Source organism: Trematomus bernacchii, unplaced genomic scaffold, assembly GCF_902827165.1.
Source record: "Trematomus bernacchii unplaced genomic scaffold, fTreBer1.1, whole genome shotgun sequence".
Classification (NCBI taxonomy): Eukaryota; Metazoa; Chordata; class Actinopteri; order Perciformes; family Nototheniidae; genus Trematomus; species Trematomus bernacchii.
The window spans coordinates 6,441,002-6,459,816 of record NW_022987828.1 but is presented as its reverse complement, the minus strand read 5'-3'; the positions used below and the strand labels follow the sequence as shown (position 1 = coordinate 6,459,816).

General features: G+C 40.1%; 2 protein-coding genes across 3 annotated transcripts; one reads left to right on the top strand and one right to left on the bottom strand.

Annotated features, from left to right (window-relative positions):
* Positions 1-469: 469 nt before the first annotated feature.
* LOC117499477 (AP-3 complex subunit mu-1-like) lies at positions 470-5,194 on the bottom strand. Its single transcript, XM_034151883.1, has 9 exons — positions 5,107-5,194; positions 4,098-4,375; positions 3,563-3,734; positions 3,306-3,443; positions 2,730-2,815; positions 2,497-2,630; positions 2,023-2,230; positions 1,527-1,671; positions 470-1,446 (listed from the first exon to the last, which is right to left on the bottom strand). Exons 2-9 carry the CDS (start codon positions 4,368-4,370, stop codon positions 1,346-1,348), a joined length of 1,257 nt encoding a protein of 418 aa, XP_034007774.1. The 5' UTR covers positions 4,371-4,375; positions 5,107-5,194; the 3' UTR covers positions 470-1,345.
* A 1,283-nt stretch (positions 5,195-6,477) lies between these two features.
* adka (adenosine kinase a) lies at positions 6,478-18,785 on the top strand. Of its 2 annotated transcripts, none has more exons than XM_034151884.1 (11): positions 6,478-6,777; positions 8,523-8,597; positions 12,003-12,056; positions 15,063-15,141; positions 15,272-15,447; positions 15,746-15,854; positions 16,071-16,241; positions 16,351-16,386; positions 16,477-16,588; positions 17,090-17,176; positions 17,278-18,785. In XM_034151884.1, exons 1-11 carry the CDS (start codon positions 6,557-6,559, stop codon positions 17,400-17,402), a joined length of 1,245 nt encoding a protein of 414 aa, XP_034007775.1. In that variant the 5' UTR covers positions 6,478-6,556; the 3' UTR covers positions 17,403-18,785. The 2 variants fall into 2 exon arrangements, with proteins under 2 accessions (XP_034007775.1, XP_034007776.1); XM_034151885.1 differs by lacking the exon at positions 6,478-6,777 and adding an exon at positions 7,667-7,773.
* The last annotated feature ends 30 nt before the right edge of the window (positions 18,786-18,815 follow it).

The window sequence follows — 18,815 nt, the reverse complement described above, 5'->3', positions numbered from 1 at the left end:
ATAGTGTAAACTTGAAAATGAAAATGTAATTCCACAAAATAAGGATCATTTCCCCCATATGTACGTGCCCTTTGAAGCCATGAGAAAATGGAAAAGCTGTTTAGGATGAATTGGAATTAACTAAGAATGCAGTATTTAATTAATTGGAGATTTCTCATTATTACTCAAAAAGCACACGTAAACAATAACTATGGTTAAATGACATGTTCTTTCAAATTTACATCATAAACTTAACCTTCCCAAATGCAGTCTATCATCATGCCAACAGCTCTGTGAAACTGTTCAAAGGCACACAGATGCTTTAAGCTAAATGCTACCATCCCTATGCTAACAGTTTACAATTAGTGTGTTAGCATGCTAGCATTTGCGAATTAGCCCTAAACAGACTGCAAAGCTGATAAAGTCATTCTTTTAGTAAACCAAAACTAGCCATACTGTGGATATGGCTAAAAGAGCACACATGAACACATCATTTTAAAGCTTTTTAAGATACACTGAAATACAGATTCAACTTCATACAGGAGCTTTGAGTAGTATTTTTCACGAGGACAATTGATTGTGCAAATCTTGTGCGAAATAAAGAAGTTGCATTCAGGATTAAGTGAGGATTTCTTTCAGGGGTACTGAATCACTAGCTTGTAGCCCATGCAGATATAGTTGTACTCAATAAGTCAAATGTACCTTAGATATAAAGATATATATTTTGTAATATACTTTCCCTTAGGGTCTGAGATATGCCGTTTGTGCTGTGACGTAGTACAAAAAGCACCTTAACCTACCTTACAAGGCCACATTAAAGAGTGAATGTGTGCAAAAATGCCTGCTTTAAAGACACACTGCAGTGACTCAGAACGTAGATATAATAGATTTTTCAAAAATGAAACATTGATGTATAAAACGTTCTACCTTTATATAATGTAAAAAGGTTTTTAAAGGCATGGCAGCTTACTCTCAGGCAACATGCGTGTAAGATTGTATAGGTGTGTTGATTTAGTGAGGAGCAAGGCGGTGCTTACGAGTGTCCCTTTTCAAATTCCCCTTTGGCAACACTCAGAAAGTGTTAAAAGAAAGAGCAGAAACAGTCCAAAAAGGAAGGAGGAATGGTTCATACAACGAGGCATATTAAACTCTGTATAAGCTAATAGCACTTCAAAACAGTCACATTATTAAGGCTTCCCTTACAGGCCAAATATACCATAGAGTTGTATATATGTAATGCCAGACACATAATAAATAACTGTTCTTAATACAAATGAGTCAGAGGATAAGACATTTTAGAGAGCTGATAAACTTGCCCCCTATTTGGCACATTGAATTGTTGACCTCTGACCCTGACAGTCATTATTCAGGTCCGCACCTGGAAATTTCCCGCTTTAGTCAGGTATTTGACGCCTTTAAACGGTTTGTACTTCTCTCCGTTCATTTCAAGACGGCTCACCTTAAGGCCTGTACAGAGAGGAGAGAAGTATAGTGAGCAATGAGGACTCTAATCTTGGCCTCAATAAAACAATAAGAGGTCTGTTTACCTGATATGGCCACCTGCTGAATCTTCAGGTCAATGTTGAGTGAGGGGTTGTCTTCAGGTTTTGGGGCCCCCGACTGCAGACTCAGACTGCCTCGCAAGTTGGGAAGCTTCTGGGGGTTCAGTTTTCCAATGTGCCAAACCAACACCTAATAAAACACAGACATACTCTTAGAAAGGACGATGAAAAGATTGTATTTTTGTCATCAGTTCTTTTTTCTCCACAACACCAGTTCTGATCCGACTGATCCCTCACACAACTTGTAAATAATACATTGAGAGTAATTTATACAGCAGTACTGTATACAGCTTTCATAACACATACATTTTTTCTAAAAGCTTATGAACCTTACATTAGCAACTTTCTATTTTTATATTTGATAAGGTATTCAAGAAAAACAAATTCTTTGTAAAACTTCAAGGTAACATGGGGGTAGCAATTCGTACACATATGATCATTTAAGTATTTCTTAAGGGTGGCCTTGTAAATACTTGGTTACCTTGGTAGCGAGGTCGTAGGTGTAGTTTCCCTGTGTGGCTGTGAGGTTGGCACTGAGCACAGCTTTAGGCATGTGGATGGTGACCATCAGCGCCTCCACTGTCTTCCCCATGGTCTGCTTGGGTCCTATTGTGATGTCCAGGCGACCACAAGGTCCCGTCTCAAAGAAGCAGATGTTTTGCTTCACGTACACCGGAATGGTCACGAGGCTGAGGAAGGGCACAGACAGAATTGACCATGATTACAATAAACAGCCAAGCTCAGCAGGCAGGCAGCAACTAGCTTGTGTTTACGACTAAACAGGTTAACAATTTTAAATCTTTATTGTGGAACATAAACTCGAGTTTTTCTCCACTTCTACCCAAAGAAATAGCACGACAAAGATTGTATTGTTGCAAGAAGATGTTGAGTTACAGAAAACATATTTACACAGATACTTTTTAAGACATGCATGTGTGTCTGTGTCTGTGCTTACTTTTGAGAGCTCACATGATAGTTCATGAGCGTGAAGTTCCCATCAGGCGGGATGAAGGAGAGGGCCCGCTCCGACTCCCAGCGCTTAAACCTCACACACGGGTGGAAACTCACGTCATCGAGAAGAGATGGATTCTATCATCAAAAACGTCAACAATGGCAAGTGAATTTTCCACTCACACAAGTAGACCACATAAGCACAGAAAAACAAAGAGCTGAAAGCAAAGAACACACCATAAAGGTCATAGACAGATCAGGCATCCCAGTGAGACGCACGGAGGCTTCAATTACTCCCTGGATCTCTGCAAACACCGTCGTTCCTGAAATATTGAAGAAGATGCAAGCATGTTTGAAGTAAGGATGCGCCCATTTGATATTAGCCAAAATCGTAAAAAAGTACAACTTGATGTGGTAGAGTGGGTATAGGCTACAATGAGTATTCAGTTATATTCAGTATTTTACACCGAAACCTATTTAGAAAAATCAGATCTAAACTTTGTTTGATCATTTTATGTTTGAAAAGTCCTGACCAATAAGAAATGCTGCTAAGAGATCTGTGTGTGAAAATTCATAAATCAAAAGCAACAGCAATATTGCCAAGCTTAGTCATTATATGGTTTTGTATTTAATCTTTTAGTGGAAAACAACGAGTTCACAGTTTGAGCATGATGAGGTTAAGCATAAGGTTAAGCAAGCTGCAGCTATTATTACAAAATGTATTAATAACAGTTTAGTTGTTTGAGAGAGGGGAACAATGTAACTTCTAACTGGTGCTTTATCTGTGGTGATCCAACAAGAGCTTGTTTGTACCTGATTTGTCCACAATGGCATCTATTTCCTCTATTACGTCAAAATATGCCTCATTATTGGTGTATTTAACACCAGCTCGCCTCCAGGGGATACTGGACAATTGACCTGTTGGTAGTTTATCTCCGACATTACTGCTTCCTGGAAAACAAAACAAAAAAAAGACAAAAAACATAAATGTACACATAAATACTGTAGATAATTAGACAGAGCGTATTACGGTTTAGCCTTTATAACAGAGTTAGGTGTCCTCTGTTTACCTGTGAGCGTATTGACCACTGATCGCAAGATGGTGGGAGGCCTGATCATCTCTTTGAGGACGTTGGACTCTGTTGCGAGGGGGAAGCCGTTGTCCAGCATCTCCTCCAACAACTCGTACACGGTCACTACATTGTCGTTGATTAGACTTTCAGAGCACTCTCCAAAGTAGTCCTGTCAACAAAAATACCTGTTACACTAAAGCACACAGTAGACAGCCATGGGATGATATGAAAATGCAGTGTCTCCATCATTCTGGCCAACACAACTTTGATTCACAATATTAAAATAAAATATGCTTAAAACTCTTACAATGGTATTAAAACATACTACAAATGACCTTCATTTTGAATCACAGATAGCAAATAGAATTTTTTAGTAGTGGTTTTTAGTCGTCGTTAGTAGTAGTTTTCTTTTAATGAATAATAATATGTTGGATAAGGTTATAGTCAAACACGATGTCCCCATAGCCCTGCATGATTGATTTATAGATAAGTAAATAATTCAATAATCAATACATAAAGAGTTTAATCACACCTGAATTGTGTCTGCCACTCTGTGCAGGAACTCAATGACAAACAGCGGAGGGACTTCAGTCTGGACGACAGACAGGAAGAAAAGCTTGTCTCTGTAAATGGAGATGAGGTAGTGGTGTGGGGTCTGCAGCACGGGGGGAACATTCTCCGGTTCAACTGCCTTCTCCTTTGCCTCGAAGAAGTAATCACACACACTCCTGCTGATGACACTCTTCCAGTGTTTCTCCAGGAAGATGTCTCCCGCGTGATTAATCAGGAACAGACTGTGGATCATCTCAGCTGAAACAATGACATGGTTGTTGTTTAGTAGAGGTCTGTTTTATTGAGTGGAACATAGATTCAGGATAACTTTTATTGACCAAGTATGTATGCGCATACAAGGAATCTGTCCTTAATGTTATTACACAGAGACAGTTATCGGGAAGATTAGACAGGACTGTTAAGTACAAGTTTGTGAGAAAAATAGGTGTTTATAGAACATACAAGATGCACTATACTATAACAATAGAAAACATATAACTTTTCTGAAACTTTAAACAATACAAATGGTGAAAAGGTTACTGAATAGATTGCCTCGACAGTTATTTCAGTATGGCACGAGTCCATATAGTGTAAACACAGCTAATATGTTAAATTATATATAGTTATACTTTTTTTAAAGGGTGCATCACAAAATTACAATACATAATAGGAGATCAAATCAGCAGTTTTACCCAAATGTTCTTTGTCAAATATTTGATTGTGCCCAAATCAAAACAGTGCAAATGTACGTGTGACGCAGTGTCTTTTGTTGTCAACATTTACCTACTGTCATACTATTTAACTAACTTAAACCTCAGGTAACTTCCCCAGCTGGTTAGCAAACAGGGATTGTCAACTTCGAGATTTTAACCATCTGTTTGTTTATCAAAAATAATGAAATAATCGTGAGGGTTAGAGGACTAGCAGCGACATAGCAGTATTAAACAGAGCATAATGTGTACAAAGTTTGAGATTGTTGGAAGTTTTACCTGCTAACTCCGGTGCCAAAGATATCAGTCAGTTGGTGCCAGGACGGCAGACTGGGTGAGCAGCCGAGGAGACGCCTGCAGATCTATGCACACGTTAACACAACTTAGTCACAAGTTCATATCAATAAACCACATGATAAAGATTCAAACACTATAAGCCAAGAAATACAATTAATTCCGGTCGGTTTAAATAGAGATAAACTCCTTTGTCGACCTGATTGATACTTTCAGATCAAAGTTTCGGACTTTTTAATCAGGCGACGTTTGCGGGCAGCTATTATTTAAGGTATTGTGATGCCCTGAGTGTTGTCTTTCAGGTGTTATTGCAGGTCCTTTATTTTCACATGCAACGTCCCAAGGCTAAACTTTTACCCTTATTGTCAGGTTTGGTTTCATATCAGAAATGCAACGAGCTATCATTTTATTCTCAGCCATAATAAACCAGACTGTAGAAAAAGTGTAAGATGTATATTTATATTTTAACTTCATTTGGAAAACATTTTACTCACAAATTCCTGGTAAAGCACTACCCAGTCTTAAATTGAGACTTGCTGGAGGAGAGTGCTAAAATGTACAAAGTAAAATGATAACCAATGCAATATAAGAAGAGCAAAGAAGAGATGCCTTTGTCAGACATATGTAGCCTATGCAACAGCAGGTTACTTTATCTAGTGTAAAGTGGGTTTTTAGAGGTTCTCTTTCCCTTTTCTTTATCTTGTGTTATTTTACTTGATTTGTCCTAAACATTTGATCAATTCTTACTATTGATTAATTATACTTCTTAATTTAGTGTTCATATGGATAATGTATATATTTGCAGTTAAATACAAATGGTGGATTGCGCCGATGGAACCACAAATCTGAAGAAGCTTTCAAGTCAGTGAAACCATCCGGATTAAGTACATTTTCTTATCATTCTTTATTTCATCGTCCGGTACATGAGACTACTTTCACTGATTTGTTATTTCATTATATCTTAGTAGTCAAAAGTGCCCAAAGACTTAATATACTGCAGTTCACTAACAATTGTGTAGGCCTAATGTTAGTAGGCTATATCGTATATGCACAAATATGCAGTGAAATAAAATCACATTTATTTAAATCAATTTGAGCTTTTTTCCTGAAATTGGCGTGTCATCTTTCATCTTTTCTGCATGGTACTGTTGGATCATTTTTGGGCACATATGTGTAAAAGTCCTTTCATAAGGAGTTTTAGGATTTTATGAATATTTTATGTGCTTTTAGTTTGCCAAAGAAATGGCCATCCACGTTTCCAGAAAAAACATAAATGTAAGGCTTTGATTGGTGGAGCTCAGTGATTGCGTCACGCATTGAGGGCTGCCTGCGAGACTGCACTCAGGTACCAAACATCCATTGCCTGCTGTTAGCACTTAGCACAACCGCGTTTCCACACCGGTCAATAAGGTGATAGCAACGTGCCCCCTCAACCATGGCCTCCGTCGAACTCAAAGCAAAGAAACGACTCTCAGAGGAGAAGAAGACAGAGTCTCCCACCAAAAAGACAGAGACCATGGCCTCCGACGCACCCAAAGCAAAGAAGGGAAGATTCTCAGAGGAGAAGAAGACAGAGTCTCCAAGCAAAAAGACAGAGTCTCCGAGCAAAAAGACAGAGACTCCGACCAAAAAGACGGAGTCTACTGACAAACTAAGGTGACCAAAAGTTAAGAATAAATAAGCTAAGAAACTGCATCTCGGGGGAGACATGACCCTCCTTACTTGGTTGAATGAATGCTAACGCGCGCAAATCTTATATACATAACAAAGTTAGTTAAAAGACTATAAATGAGTGCATTGAATGTGAGGCTAAACATTTCTTTATAATGTATCCGCGTGAAGCAGCAAGCAGGAGAGTTGTTCGCATCTGATAACCATTTTACAATCCTTTTATGATGATCTCTTAACGTGCCGCTACACAGCTAACTGTTAGCCAGCCAATTGTAACGTCAGATCAGGACACTGCTGTTGTCTAACACATCCTATAACTTTTGCAAGGGTGCCAATATCTAATCTTAAATTCAGCGTGACCACCACCTGCCCCTGCATGTTTATAAACTGCAGAAATAAACACTTGCACCGGTTTGGACACTGCGTTCATCTAGTGCCAAGGACTGGCTCCGCTGCTTGGTTTAGTAACTGATTACTGCAGAGAAAGCATGTCTATGTGACACCCTGTCCCAGCTCCCAAAACAATGACTTGCGAAGTAGTCACATGGCCGTAAATATGCAATGTTTTGGTGCTTTTCATATCGCAGTCCGGCACGATGCATCCCTCAGAAAACTGCGCTATTCAACTAATCTGAAACCCGCTCTTGTTATATCATTGTATATGTGTAGGCACTATCATCAGCACGCTTCTCACGATGTAATAGCTTTAAAAGAGTGAGTGGATTGAGGTTTGTCTGGAAGACGAGCCAATCAGCAGACAGATACGGGCTGTTCCGGCCCTTCCTCCTCCCGATGCCTCCAATCAGTGAGGCCCAAGGGGGAGGAGCTATGGTTGCAGGGGACAATCGATCTACCCGGGCACTGAGCTTAAAATTGTGAAGTTTTTGGATGCTTGGCTCTTTCTGAACCGGTTTTAGGTTGCTCAACAGGTCTGTCAGTATCTAACTGTTACACACAGAGAGACACCATGTCTTCTGCAAGGTAAGTTGCTTTATAGAGAATGTATGGCTGGCATGGGTTCTGGGTTGGTGTAACTGGTTGCAAAAGCCCAGTAATCTTGTGGCTGCATATTGGAAGATGTATGTGATGTAGGCAATGATAGGGTGTGGCATTTGTTTTGGTTAGCTGCATTTTCAGTTTTCCTTTGACCAAAAAAACGATCTGCGTAACTACATCTCTGTACATTATTATTCTCTCTCTACTTGTTAACAGAAACATTCTTAAATGTTGCTTATGCTTGTTTTTCTCAGGCTAGAAGGCAATGTTTGATTGGTAAATATGCTAGCATATGTTCATGCATATGTCAGGAGACTTGCTCCATGTGGGTTTTCCGGACACCGAGAGTGGACACTGGTAACATGAGTTTATATACTAAACACAGTCTCTTGATGCTTTTGAAGAGTATTGTGCATAGATCATTTAGCATTTGTTTTTATAAAAGCAAAAGTTGGAGACTAACCCACAGGCTAATTGGTTACTGATGTGTAAGACAAGTTCCAATGTCGCTGTTATACATTGACACAAAAGGAGAGAGTTGCTGTTTAATTTCAGGTTTTTTAACATATCAACGGACAATAATTTGCTATGAAAGCCAAGCCTTGTGTTCAGTTGTTTGCCCGAGGTGGAACAGCCTGATCAAACACAGAGACACACAGATTGCTATTCCATGCTGTCATGTTAAAGCCCATGCAGAGCCTTTTTATCTTTAACACTTTATTTTTACATTTCAGCCCTAATACACTCTTTGGGATGGGAAACCCCTTACTGGACATCTCTGCTGTGGTGGACAAAGACTTTCTGGACAAGTAAGTAAAAGATAACAAATATGACATTTGTTTCCTAGAGAAAGTGCTGTCATCAGGTAGTTCTGAAATCCTTAATAGTTATAATGGCAAAGCAATAATAGGAAACATTCTTCGTATTCTCTTTTATGCCATTGTTGAAATACATGTATATATTTTTAAAAGATTTAGATCCTTAGTCCGCACTTATCAGATCAAGGGCAATACAGAGGTCACTCCAATGAGAGACTGACATGGCCCCGTCCACACGGACACGAAACGGGTTGTATCTACTACAGTTCTCTATCGTATGGACGGTTCGTCCACACGAGGCCGTAACGGAACCGTCGAAACGGAGCCCTCAAACGGTAACGGGTCCCAAGGTGGGTAGGTCTGCGGACGTAATGCTCTGGGGGACTGTGACGAAGGTAACTTCGTCACTGTGGACTGACGGCTTCGGGCCTGGTAACTCAGCACTTTAGTGAACAGTTTGCACTTTATTAGCGTGATTGCACAGTACAGTTTGGCATTACATTATTTGCACATTTTACATAATTTATACTAATTATTGAGGTAGTATTTATTAACTGATTGGACCGTGTTGATTGGAATGTCGTCTGGTCGGTGCTGGTTGGGCCCTCGGCTCCGCCTGAGAAGATGGGGGAGTTGGCGAGAGCGCCGAGAGTATTTGTGCTGGTGTAGAAATGACAGCGGTTGAGAGTAATCAGGGTGCAAATAATATGTTGAGGGTGTATTTAGTGTTGTATGTAGTCTTGTTTTTAATTAGTGTGTGTGTATTTAGGCTCTGTGTTTCCTGTTTGTAATGTGGTGTGCTGAGAGTGGGGGTGAGATCCTTGTGGCTGGTGACTGTGCTCACGTGAACAGCGAGATTGAGGCTTTGTCATGTGCCCGTGAGTAATAAATGCCCACACCGGGTTGTATTTTGGACGTTCTGCCTCTGCCTCCTTGCTTGGTCGGGCCGCTCAACGGTCAGTCGCGCAGGGACCAAACGGCTCCGTGTGTACGTCCTATACGATCATTTCCTGATGACGACCACGCCATAGCCCCGCCTCTCCCCACCTCTCCTGCTCACCCCCGCGTCATTGCTGATGTGTTTTCGCCAACAACCTCTGCTGCTCACTACTGTAGCATGGTCAGTAGCTACTGTCTGCTACTGACCATGCTACAGATGTTAGTGCAAAATCTACAGCTCCTCTACCACAACCATCAGCAACAAGTGGACATGGCGAACTACATGAACTACATGTTGCTAAATCCTCTGCGGAGAATAAACAGAAGGGCAACCATGCTCGGGGGGTCTTCTTTACTGCTTTTGGTGTATTTTGTGGCGGAAGTACAGTGCCACTTACAGGCCCGGCATATGTACTACAGCGTCTCCAGCGGGTCGAGCGGTCTCGTGTGGACGGACACGCTTCTTGAGCCGATACCGTCTGGACGGAAGACTTTTTTGATATAGAATTCGGTTCGTTCTCCGTTTCGTCTCTGTGTAGATGCAGCCTTCAGGGATGCAAACTTGTCACCTTTCGGCGAAATTCGCCGTTTTGAATCCAAAATAGGTCGTTTGTGTGATTCATGTAGATCTGCAATAAAAATATTTTTGGGGTATGGGGGGGGGGTCTGGGACCCGGAGTAATCTGCGGCCGTGAGCTGTTATGTGCCATCATGACACGCATGGTGTTCTTTTTTTATATATTATAATGCAGCGCGAGCGGTGTGCTCGAGTCTTCCTGCCTGTCGGCTCTGCTCATGGATGTATAATAAGGCTCTGCTGCTCCGGGATGAGGGTCTAGCTTCAGCAGCTACATTACCTATGGGTGCGTTCGTTAATATTAACTGTGCGGTCCGGAGTCACTGTGGCACAGACTGGACCGCTGGTGAACAGCTGTTAGAACGGGCCGTTCAGGTGTTCACCTGTCGGAGCGGCAGAGCGTGATGTGCACTGAAAAGTATTTCTGTCGCAATATTATTTAAGGAATCGTTGAGCTAGCTAACTAGCATACAATGTCACTATCTGCTAACGTTAGCTTTAGCCTTCGTTTTCAAATACTTGAGTAAAAGTAGAAGTACCAGAGTGTAGGAATACTCTGTTACAGTAAAAGTCCTGCATTCAAAATGTTCCTCAAGTAAAAGTAGAAAAGTATTATCATCAAAATATAGTTAAAGTAGCGTAAAAGTAGTCATTGTGCAGACTGGTCCATTTCAGAATAATATGGAGTAAAAGTACACCATGTACCTCTGAACTGTAGTGGAGTAGAAGTACAAAGTAGCAAAACATTGAAATACTTAAATAAAGTACAAGTATCTCAAAATTGTACCCAAGTATAGTACTTGAGTTTATGAAATGAGTTACTTTACACCACTGGCTATAAAGATAGAAAGACTAAGCCTTGCACAGAGGCATGAAAATACATTTTCAAAATGCTCAACAGTCCTGCCAACATTATAAACTGACTGCTACACAATTAAAATAAATGCTTTTATACATTTCTATTAGATGTGACTCTTTGGCGTTTCTGTTATTAACTGCTTTAGTTGTTCTGACTTCTAAAATCCTCTGTTATTCCTCATTTTAAAGCCGATATTCCGTGGGGTCGGGGGGCTCGGATCCTTGTCACCTTTTTCATACCTGATGAGTTTGCATCCCTGAGCCTAAAAGAGATAGGTTTGACGACGTAATTTGATCAATGGAGATACAATCTAACGGTTATAAAAGAGAACAGCACAGAAAACAGATCTGTCTAATCGGCGTCAACAGATGCTTTCTTTAATATATCCATACATGAATGAGTCATACATTTCAGTGAGGTAATACATATTGGACTGTTCTAAAAAAACAAATGATGCCTCTCCCTGTTTCATCATGTTTACATATTTTTTTATTTTTTTACCATTGTAGTTCAATCACATTTTCTAATACTTAAAAGCAGATGGCAAAGGACAAAAAACCCTCCTTTTGAGTTTATGGTGCTCATGGTGCATGGAAAAAGGGAAAAAGGTGCGAGCCAAAGCATGTAGTTTCTGAGCAGCAGTTTGTTCTGGTCTGTCCGAGCTCTGTCACACTGAGCTGACCAGGGCAAAGGGCTCCTTTGGGTTGCAGCTCAGAATCCGCTCTCTAACCCCTTGCGTAAACTCCAGGATTAGAGCTAAACAAACCAACCCTAGTTCTAATTCAGTCTCATAGAATAAAGCTGCCCCTTAATCCCCAATTTACCTGTGGGTTTCGAGGAAACTAGACTCTGTTTAGCTTTATTGTCCAACAAATTGATGTGGACTAGGTGCACCTTAATTCACATTTTCCATTTTAGGGAACAAGCCAATTGGCAGCACCACCATTGTGTCTTCAATGCATACTATTCTGATTACTTAGAGAAACTAATGCCTCTTTTTTTCTCCTTTTTCTATTTGTAGGTACACTCTGAAACCCAATGACCAGATCCTGGCAGAGGACAAACACAAAGAACTGTTAGTATCTCCTGTATTGCAAAATGTCTCTTTGAAGTCAAGGTTGTGCTTTTTTCTAGTTTCTATAGGGAGAAAGGGAAAACGTCTGAATTCACATCAAGTTTGTTCCTGTCTGTTCTGGTGTGGACTAGTCAAAACAGGCGCACACCAGAAACCACCACCATTGACCTCCATATTTATAAAGACGTCCAATGGCAGCGCAGCAGATCCATCACAGACAGACAGTCTGAGCCAATAGCAAAGCAGGACACATCACCTCCCAGTCCCTCTGAGGCGAGAGCCAAAAAACAAACATTTGACAGCGGGAGATAAGAGAGCAGTGTGTGACTGTATGAGAGAGAGGACTGAAATGACTAAATCTACACAGGTTTTACATTATCAACAGTGCTTTCTTACAATGTAAGATTTACATATTTAGTCTATGAATAACATTTGATAAATATGAATAAAAAGAAAAGAGCTAACTTTTATTCGACCACTCAAGGCAGTTACATCCCTATATATTATTTATTTATTTAAGGGAAGATTATTACTCATGATTTCAACTTCCTGCCAGTCTTTTTCCTATTTGTTACAGTCCGCCCTTTCTTCTTCACTGTTCTGGGGTAAAGGGCTAACATGTTGGAGACTTGCCCTAGGGGTAAATACTTAAGTGACATAAAAGACTGAAAGCAATAAAGTACAGTGAGATAATAAAATCACCCCCACTCCATTTCTCCCCCTCTGCAGCCTCTGGCTCAGTCTCAGGACTTCTGACAGCAGTCGCTCTGTTCCTATGACATACATGGATGTTCACATAAATCACACAGGCAAATATCTGTCTGTAAGTTGATTTGGCTGCTATATTTAGACTGAATAACATGGCAAATTACACTTTAGCCCCAAGTGGACCATCAAAGCGCTGCTTGAATCATTGTGTTACGTAACAGGCGTAAATGATTCAAGTAGAATCAGAATCAGAAATGGTTTATTTATCCCCGGGGGAAAATGTTCTGTGTAATGAGTGTTCATTCATGCGTGTGCGTCATGGGCGTCGCAGCCATTATATGAGGGTGGGACAAGTCCCCCCCACTTTTTCAAATGATTAGTTTAGACCCCCCCACTTTTACTATGCGGAAAGTCCGTGAATCGGTCTATCCACTCGCTGCACTTTGTCGAGCGCTGTGTCAGTGCTTCACTATCAAATGAAATCCATTCCACTTGCTTATTGAGAGAATGCCCAAATCAATGAAACTCCGTTCCATGTTTTCACTGCTACTTTGTACCAAGGCAGATTCTCACATAGCGCGCGCATGTTCAAGGAGTGATGTCATAGTTGGACAGCTCAGATCTGTTGTATGAAGCGATGCTGGTAGCGGAGGTAAGGCACACACACCAAATGTTCAGGAAATGGTTAATACAGCGAAAATCAAAGCTGACGATCTCTTGGTTTGATATGTTTTCTCCCCCAGACAACATGGACATAAGAACATTTTTTTCAAAGAAGAGGAAAGTAAGTCATCAGCTGGTAGCAGTTAATCAGTTAACAGTGATGGCGGCGTCTCACTTCTGGAGAGGAGTTTCGTCTTTATGTCATGATAGAGAAATACAAATACTGAATAGTTTAGATGAGAAAAGGCATCGAAATGCCAGGTTACTAGTATTTATCAGTATTTATTATCACTTCACCACCTCTCTTGACATCTAGGCACTTGAGAGTGAGTCAGAGGCAGAATACAGGGACAGTGGAGAGAGGTCCATTGCTGAGGTGAGTGATGAAAGGGAAATGACAGTTGAGAGTAAATTGTGATGTGGACTCTCATCCCAGGATTTTAAGGAAATCAGTGGGGATCTTGAACAGGAAACATTTCAGTCAAGGGGCATCATATGACCAATATAGACAGAAGAGCAACATTTATTTGAACATTTAAGTCAATGATACCATTCCTAGGTGAACTTAACATCCGTATGGAGTCAGATCAGTCTCAATATTAATAAATGCTCACAGAAGGATTCACAAATGTATTTTGCGATTTATATATAAATGACTCTCCACAACAATATCTCTCAATGCACTCACAAATATTTATTGTTGTATATAAATGTACAAAAAATGGGCATTTAAACTGCTTTTTATTAATTCAAAGACAGCTCTCAATTAATAATCAAATATGTTTCCTTTCTTTACTACTGAAATTACAAAATGTACCCATCATTTTCGTCATGCTAGTATAGCCACATAAAAGTATCAAACCACCTGTTAAAATGCACCAGAATACAGGAAATCTATATTTTTTTTCGCCCCCACACCCCCGTTAAAAATGTCCCCCCCACATTCAGGATGCTTCCTACGCCCATGGTCTGTTGTACTTATGTGGAGGAAATATGGCTTCTGCATAGAGCACAACCAAGCTCTGGATAAGTTACTGGGTGTGAATCCACATCCATCCCCATGCACACCACAGAGGGACACTGTTAAAGCTACAACTGAGCAATCACATGCAAAACAGTATGATATTTAAAAAAAAAATCAAATTAAATAAGACTTAAAGGAATAGATTTTTTATTTTGAGAAATATAAGTATTTGATATATAACTGAGTGTTAGTTAAGAAGATAGATACCACTCATGTCCCCCATGAAGTATACAGCTACATCCAGAAGACACTTAGCTTAGCTTGGAAAAACATTAGAAAAATCTAGCTTGCATTTTGTCCAAAGTTTTAAAACATCCACCTAGTAGCACCTTTGAAACAAAATAATTTATGTTATATCTCATCTGTTTAATTTTGACAGAACAAACCTTTATGCTATGCTCAGCTAAGAATGTTTTTATGTTTGGTTTCAGCCATAATTGATACCTTGTGTGTGTGTGGTGAGGTTTGAAGCTTTGCATTTGTGAAGCACTTATCCAGCATTCCCAAAGAAAGGTGAACAAACTATACTTGACACTAGATCTTCTGGAGAAATAGAAATCATGTAACATCTTACAAATGCATCACCTGCTATGTTCGTCTGTGTTTCATAGATTTGAAGAGCTAGTGAAGAAGTCCAAAGTGGAGTACCACGCTGGAGGAGCCACACAGAACTCAATTAAGATCGCTCAGGTCAGTCAGTCGCACAAACTCACTTTCTGTCCTAAACATCAATGCTGCTTGAATTATTTCTGTAAATGTTGGCCACTGATAGTAGTGTTAGTTGACGGATGCTGATCAGAGCTGTTGTATCCTTCTATAGTGGATGATCCAGGAACCCCATAAGGTCGGCACGTTCTTTGGCTGCATTGGCAAAGACGACAAGTTTGGAGGGATCCTGAAGCAGAAGGCTGAGGAGGCTCACATCGACGCCCACTACTACGAGCAGGAGGAAAAGCCCACAGGGACCTGTGCTGCCTGCATCACCGGAGACAACAGGTGGGTCATTGTGAGTTTAGGGTCTGGGTAAAGTCTTTCAATATTTGAAATGACACTTTTTTTAAATCTCGACATTAAAAAATGTTTTGTTGATGCGGAGCAGACCAAAAGCTAAATGGACTGGAATAGGGGTGGAAAAAAGTGTTTTTCTGTTTCAATTGCTTGTGAAGTCAACAAAGTGACAAAATACATTGATTTCTTTGGATATCAAGGTACTCTGTAAAAGTTATTGCATTTATAGTAACAATCACTAATCTCGTATGTCCTCACTCATAATCTCTTTTTTTATTTTCCTCAGGTCTCTGGTAGCTAACCTAGCTGCTGCTGAGTGTTATAAGAAGGACAAGCATTTAGACCTGGAGGAAAACTGGGAGCTGGTGGAAAAAGCTAAAGTCTACTATATTGCAGTGAGTAGTAGTTACTATAGTACTATATGTGTGTTGTACACGTTTACTGTATTTCAGATCCCTTCAGGAACTGTCACCTCAACGTTGTACTCGTGGTAACACACAGGGGCATTTCTGAACTCCTGGTGAACTCTCTGTTCAACATGTGATTCATTAGAGCCCGTCAGGATATAAAAAGCAGATCAGTCTTGACCCAATGTCACCGTTTGCTCACAGGGTTTCTTCCTCACTGTCTCTTTGGAGTCCATCCTGAAAGTGGCAAAGCACGCGTCTGACAATAACAAACTGTTTTGCCTGAACCTCTCCGCGCCCTTCATCTGCCAGTTCTTCAAGGATAACCTCATGCAGGTTATGCCCTACGTCGACGTGCTGTTCGGCAATGAGACAGTAAGCCAGACATTACAGTCCATTCTTCAGATGCTCTCTAAATTAGCTGCCTGTGGTGTGAATACAAGCACACATTTCATTTTTGTAAATTACATTTTTTGTTTTTCAGGAGGCAGCAGCGTTCGCTAAAGAGCTTGACTTTGAGGTGAGTGGACTGACGGTCTCATTTAGCATTTGCAAATGATTATTGCTGCATTTTTAAATGTATTTGCATTAATTTATATTTTGCCCGTAGACCGAGGACATCAAGGAAATTGCCAAGAAAGCCCAGGCTTTGACCAAAGTCAACAAAAAGAGGCAGAGGATTGTAGTGTTGACTCAGGGGAAGGATAAAACTGCTATGGCCAGTAAGTTTCCTTTTTTGTCTTTATCCCCTTAAAGTTTTTATATTTTAATAACTTTTATCAGCTGATAATGACAACACACAATGGCACACCTAAGACATAGGTTAAGTTAATTAATGCTACACATTTTACTGAAAGGCTTTGAATAGTTCTTAATTTCCAGACTACAAGTGATATAGGTTCATGCTAACTGCCTTTTCTATTACTCAAAAACATGCCAAATTCAGAAGTAAACTGCATAAAAAAACACCGTAAATCTGGTATTTTGTGTGATTTTTAAATAAAAACTAATGACGCAAATGTGTCTGGAACAACAGTATGGCTGCTGTCCGTCAGTAATGTCTGTTCAACTTTGTTCCAAGTGCTGAATCGAATCAAAATCTAAGAAAATAAGATTGTCAATCTCACATAGATTTGTTTTCCCCTTTAACCTATTTTCTATTAGTTTCTTATCCTCTGTTAAAGTTTACCTACAGCCATACAATTGTCCTTCTGTCTGTTCAGGTGAGAAGGTCGAGACATTCCCTGTACTGAAGATTGACCCGAAGGACATTGTGGACACAATCGGTGCAGGTGATGCCTTTGTAGGAGGTAAGACTTCATCTGTTTTCATTTGATACATTTTTAGATTGCCTTTCTTTTTTCCCTGTTGTTGTGGATTTACCTTTACGTTGTTCTCCTCTCTGTTACAGGTTTCCTGTCTGGGTTAGTCCAGGAGAAACCTCTGGATCAGTGTGTGAAGGCGGCACACTACGCTGCTAACGTCATCATCAGACGAGCAGGGTGCACCTTCCCAGAAAAACCCGACTTCAAATGAGGAGTCCCGGATCCTTCAGTCCGTCAGCCTGAAATCACACACCCACCCTGCCGAAGATAACTGACCCATTCTTTCCACTATTTTCTACAAATACTTCCCCAAATTATTGTAGCCACATTTTTTAAATCTTCCGCACATAATTTCATCCGCACAAATATTTAGTTGGGTGCCTCCTGGCGTGTGCCTGTCCCTGTTCTCCACTTGGGGCCGCTAGAGGATCACGCAGCCAGGAGCCAATGGATAATTGTTTTATAGATAAATCACCTTTTAAGGAATCATGAAAATATCACATAATGTGATAATTTTATTTTACACAAAGGAACTTTGTGTAAACATTTTTGGATCAAACACTGCAAACGTCTGTACGCCTATCACACTGCTTTATTCCACAATGGGAGGACACCCTACACAAACGGGACTAATGAATCTAAATCTGTCAATGGAAGTTTGTATACTACATTGAAATGTGCAGTAGTGACTTATTTAAAATGAAATATTCCTGATTATGAGTTCGTTCTTGTTTTAAGATTTAATCTAACAGGCCAGTAATGAAACCAAGTGTTTTCATTTTGAAATGTGTCAAAGCCTCTGCCCACTATGACCTGTGATGACTTAAATATCAGCTTGATTGCGTACATTTTGTTCAGAAGGTACCTTCAACATCAAACTCGTGGAAGTTTTTTGGGCAGGTGCTTCTTGTAATGAGTGCCTTTTCCCCTTCCTTTCGCTGCATGTGTTACAGTGTTCAGAGGCCTATAGATGTTCTGTTAATCCACATTTCTTTGCACAGGGAAACTAGACCAGTGATGGGAGCTATACAGTGGCTTTTCACCCCTCAATACTTCAATTTCTCCCTGAGTTAGTGGCCTGTGTTCTTTCTGGGTGTCTGTTGATCTCTAGCTAAATCATAGAATATGTTACCAAACTTTAATACCGTCCATTTGATTTATTCAGATTTTGACATTTGTGTCACTGCAACTGGCAATGAAAGATGGAAAATAAATAAGGGAAACAAATCTGAAACATCAGCCAAATTCAGGCTCGGGCTACTCTTGTGATATTGGGACAAAACATTTCAATATTGTTTAAACCTAAGTTTGTGGTATGCGCAGCACTGAATCCTTGAATTGAAGTATCATGATCTTAAAATGTGATGAGGAGCAAGAAGTATGTTTTCTGAATACTACAAGAGTTGTTTTTAAACTTCATCTTATCTTTTAGTGTTGTCCCTTTGCCTCTTTTAAAATACAGACTTTTTTTATACCGGTAAACCAAAAAGCCTTATGTGACCATTTATTCCTGATCTCAATTGTACTCAAGTTGCCCATCTCTGTGCTAGAATGTGATGCTTGAAATTTACAAATTAAACATACAACAATAATTGTTTTGCCTATTGATATATTTTTTGACTAC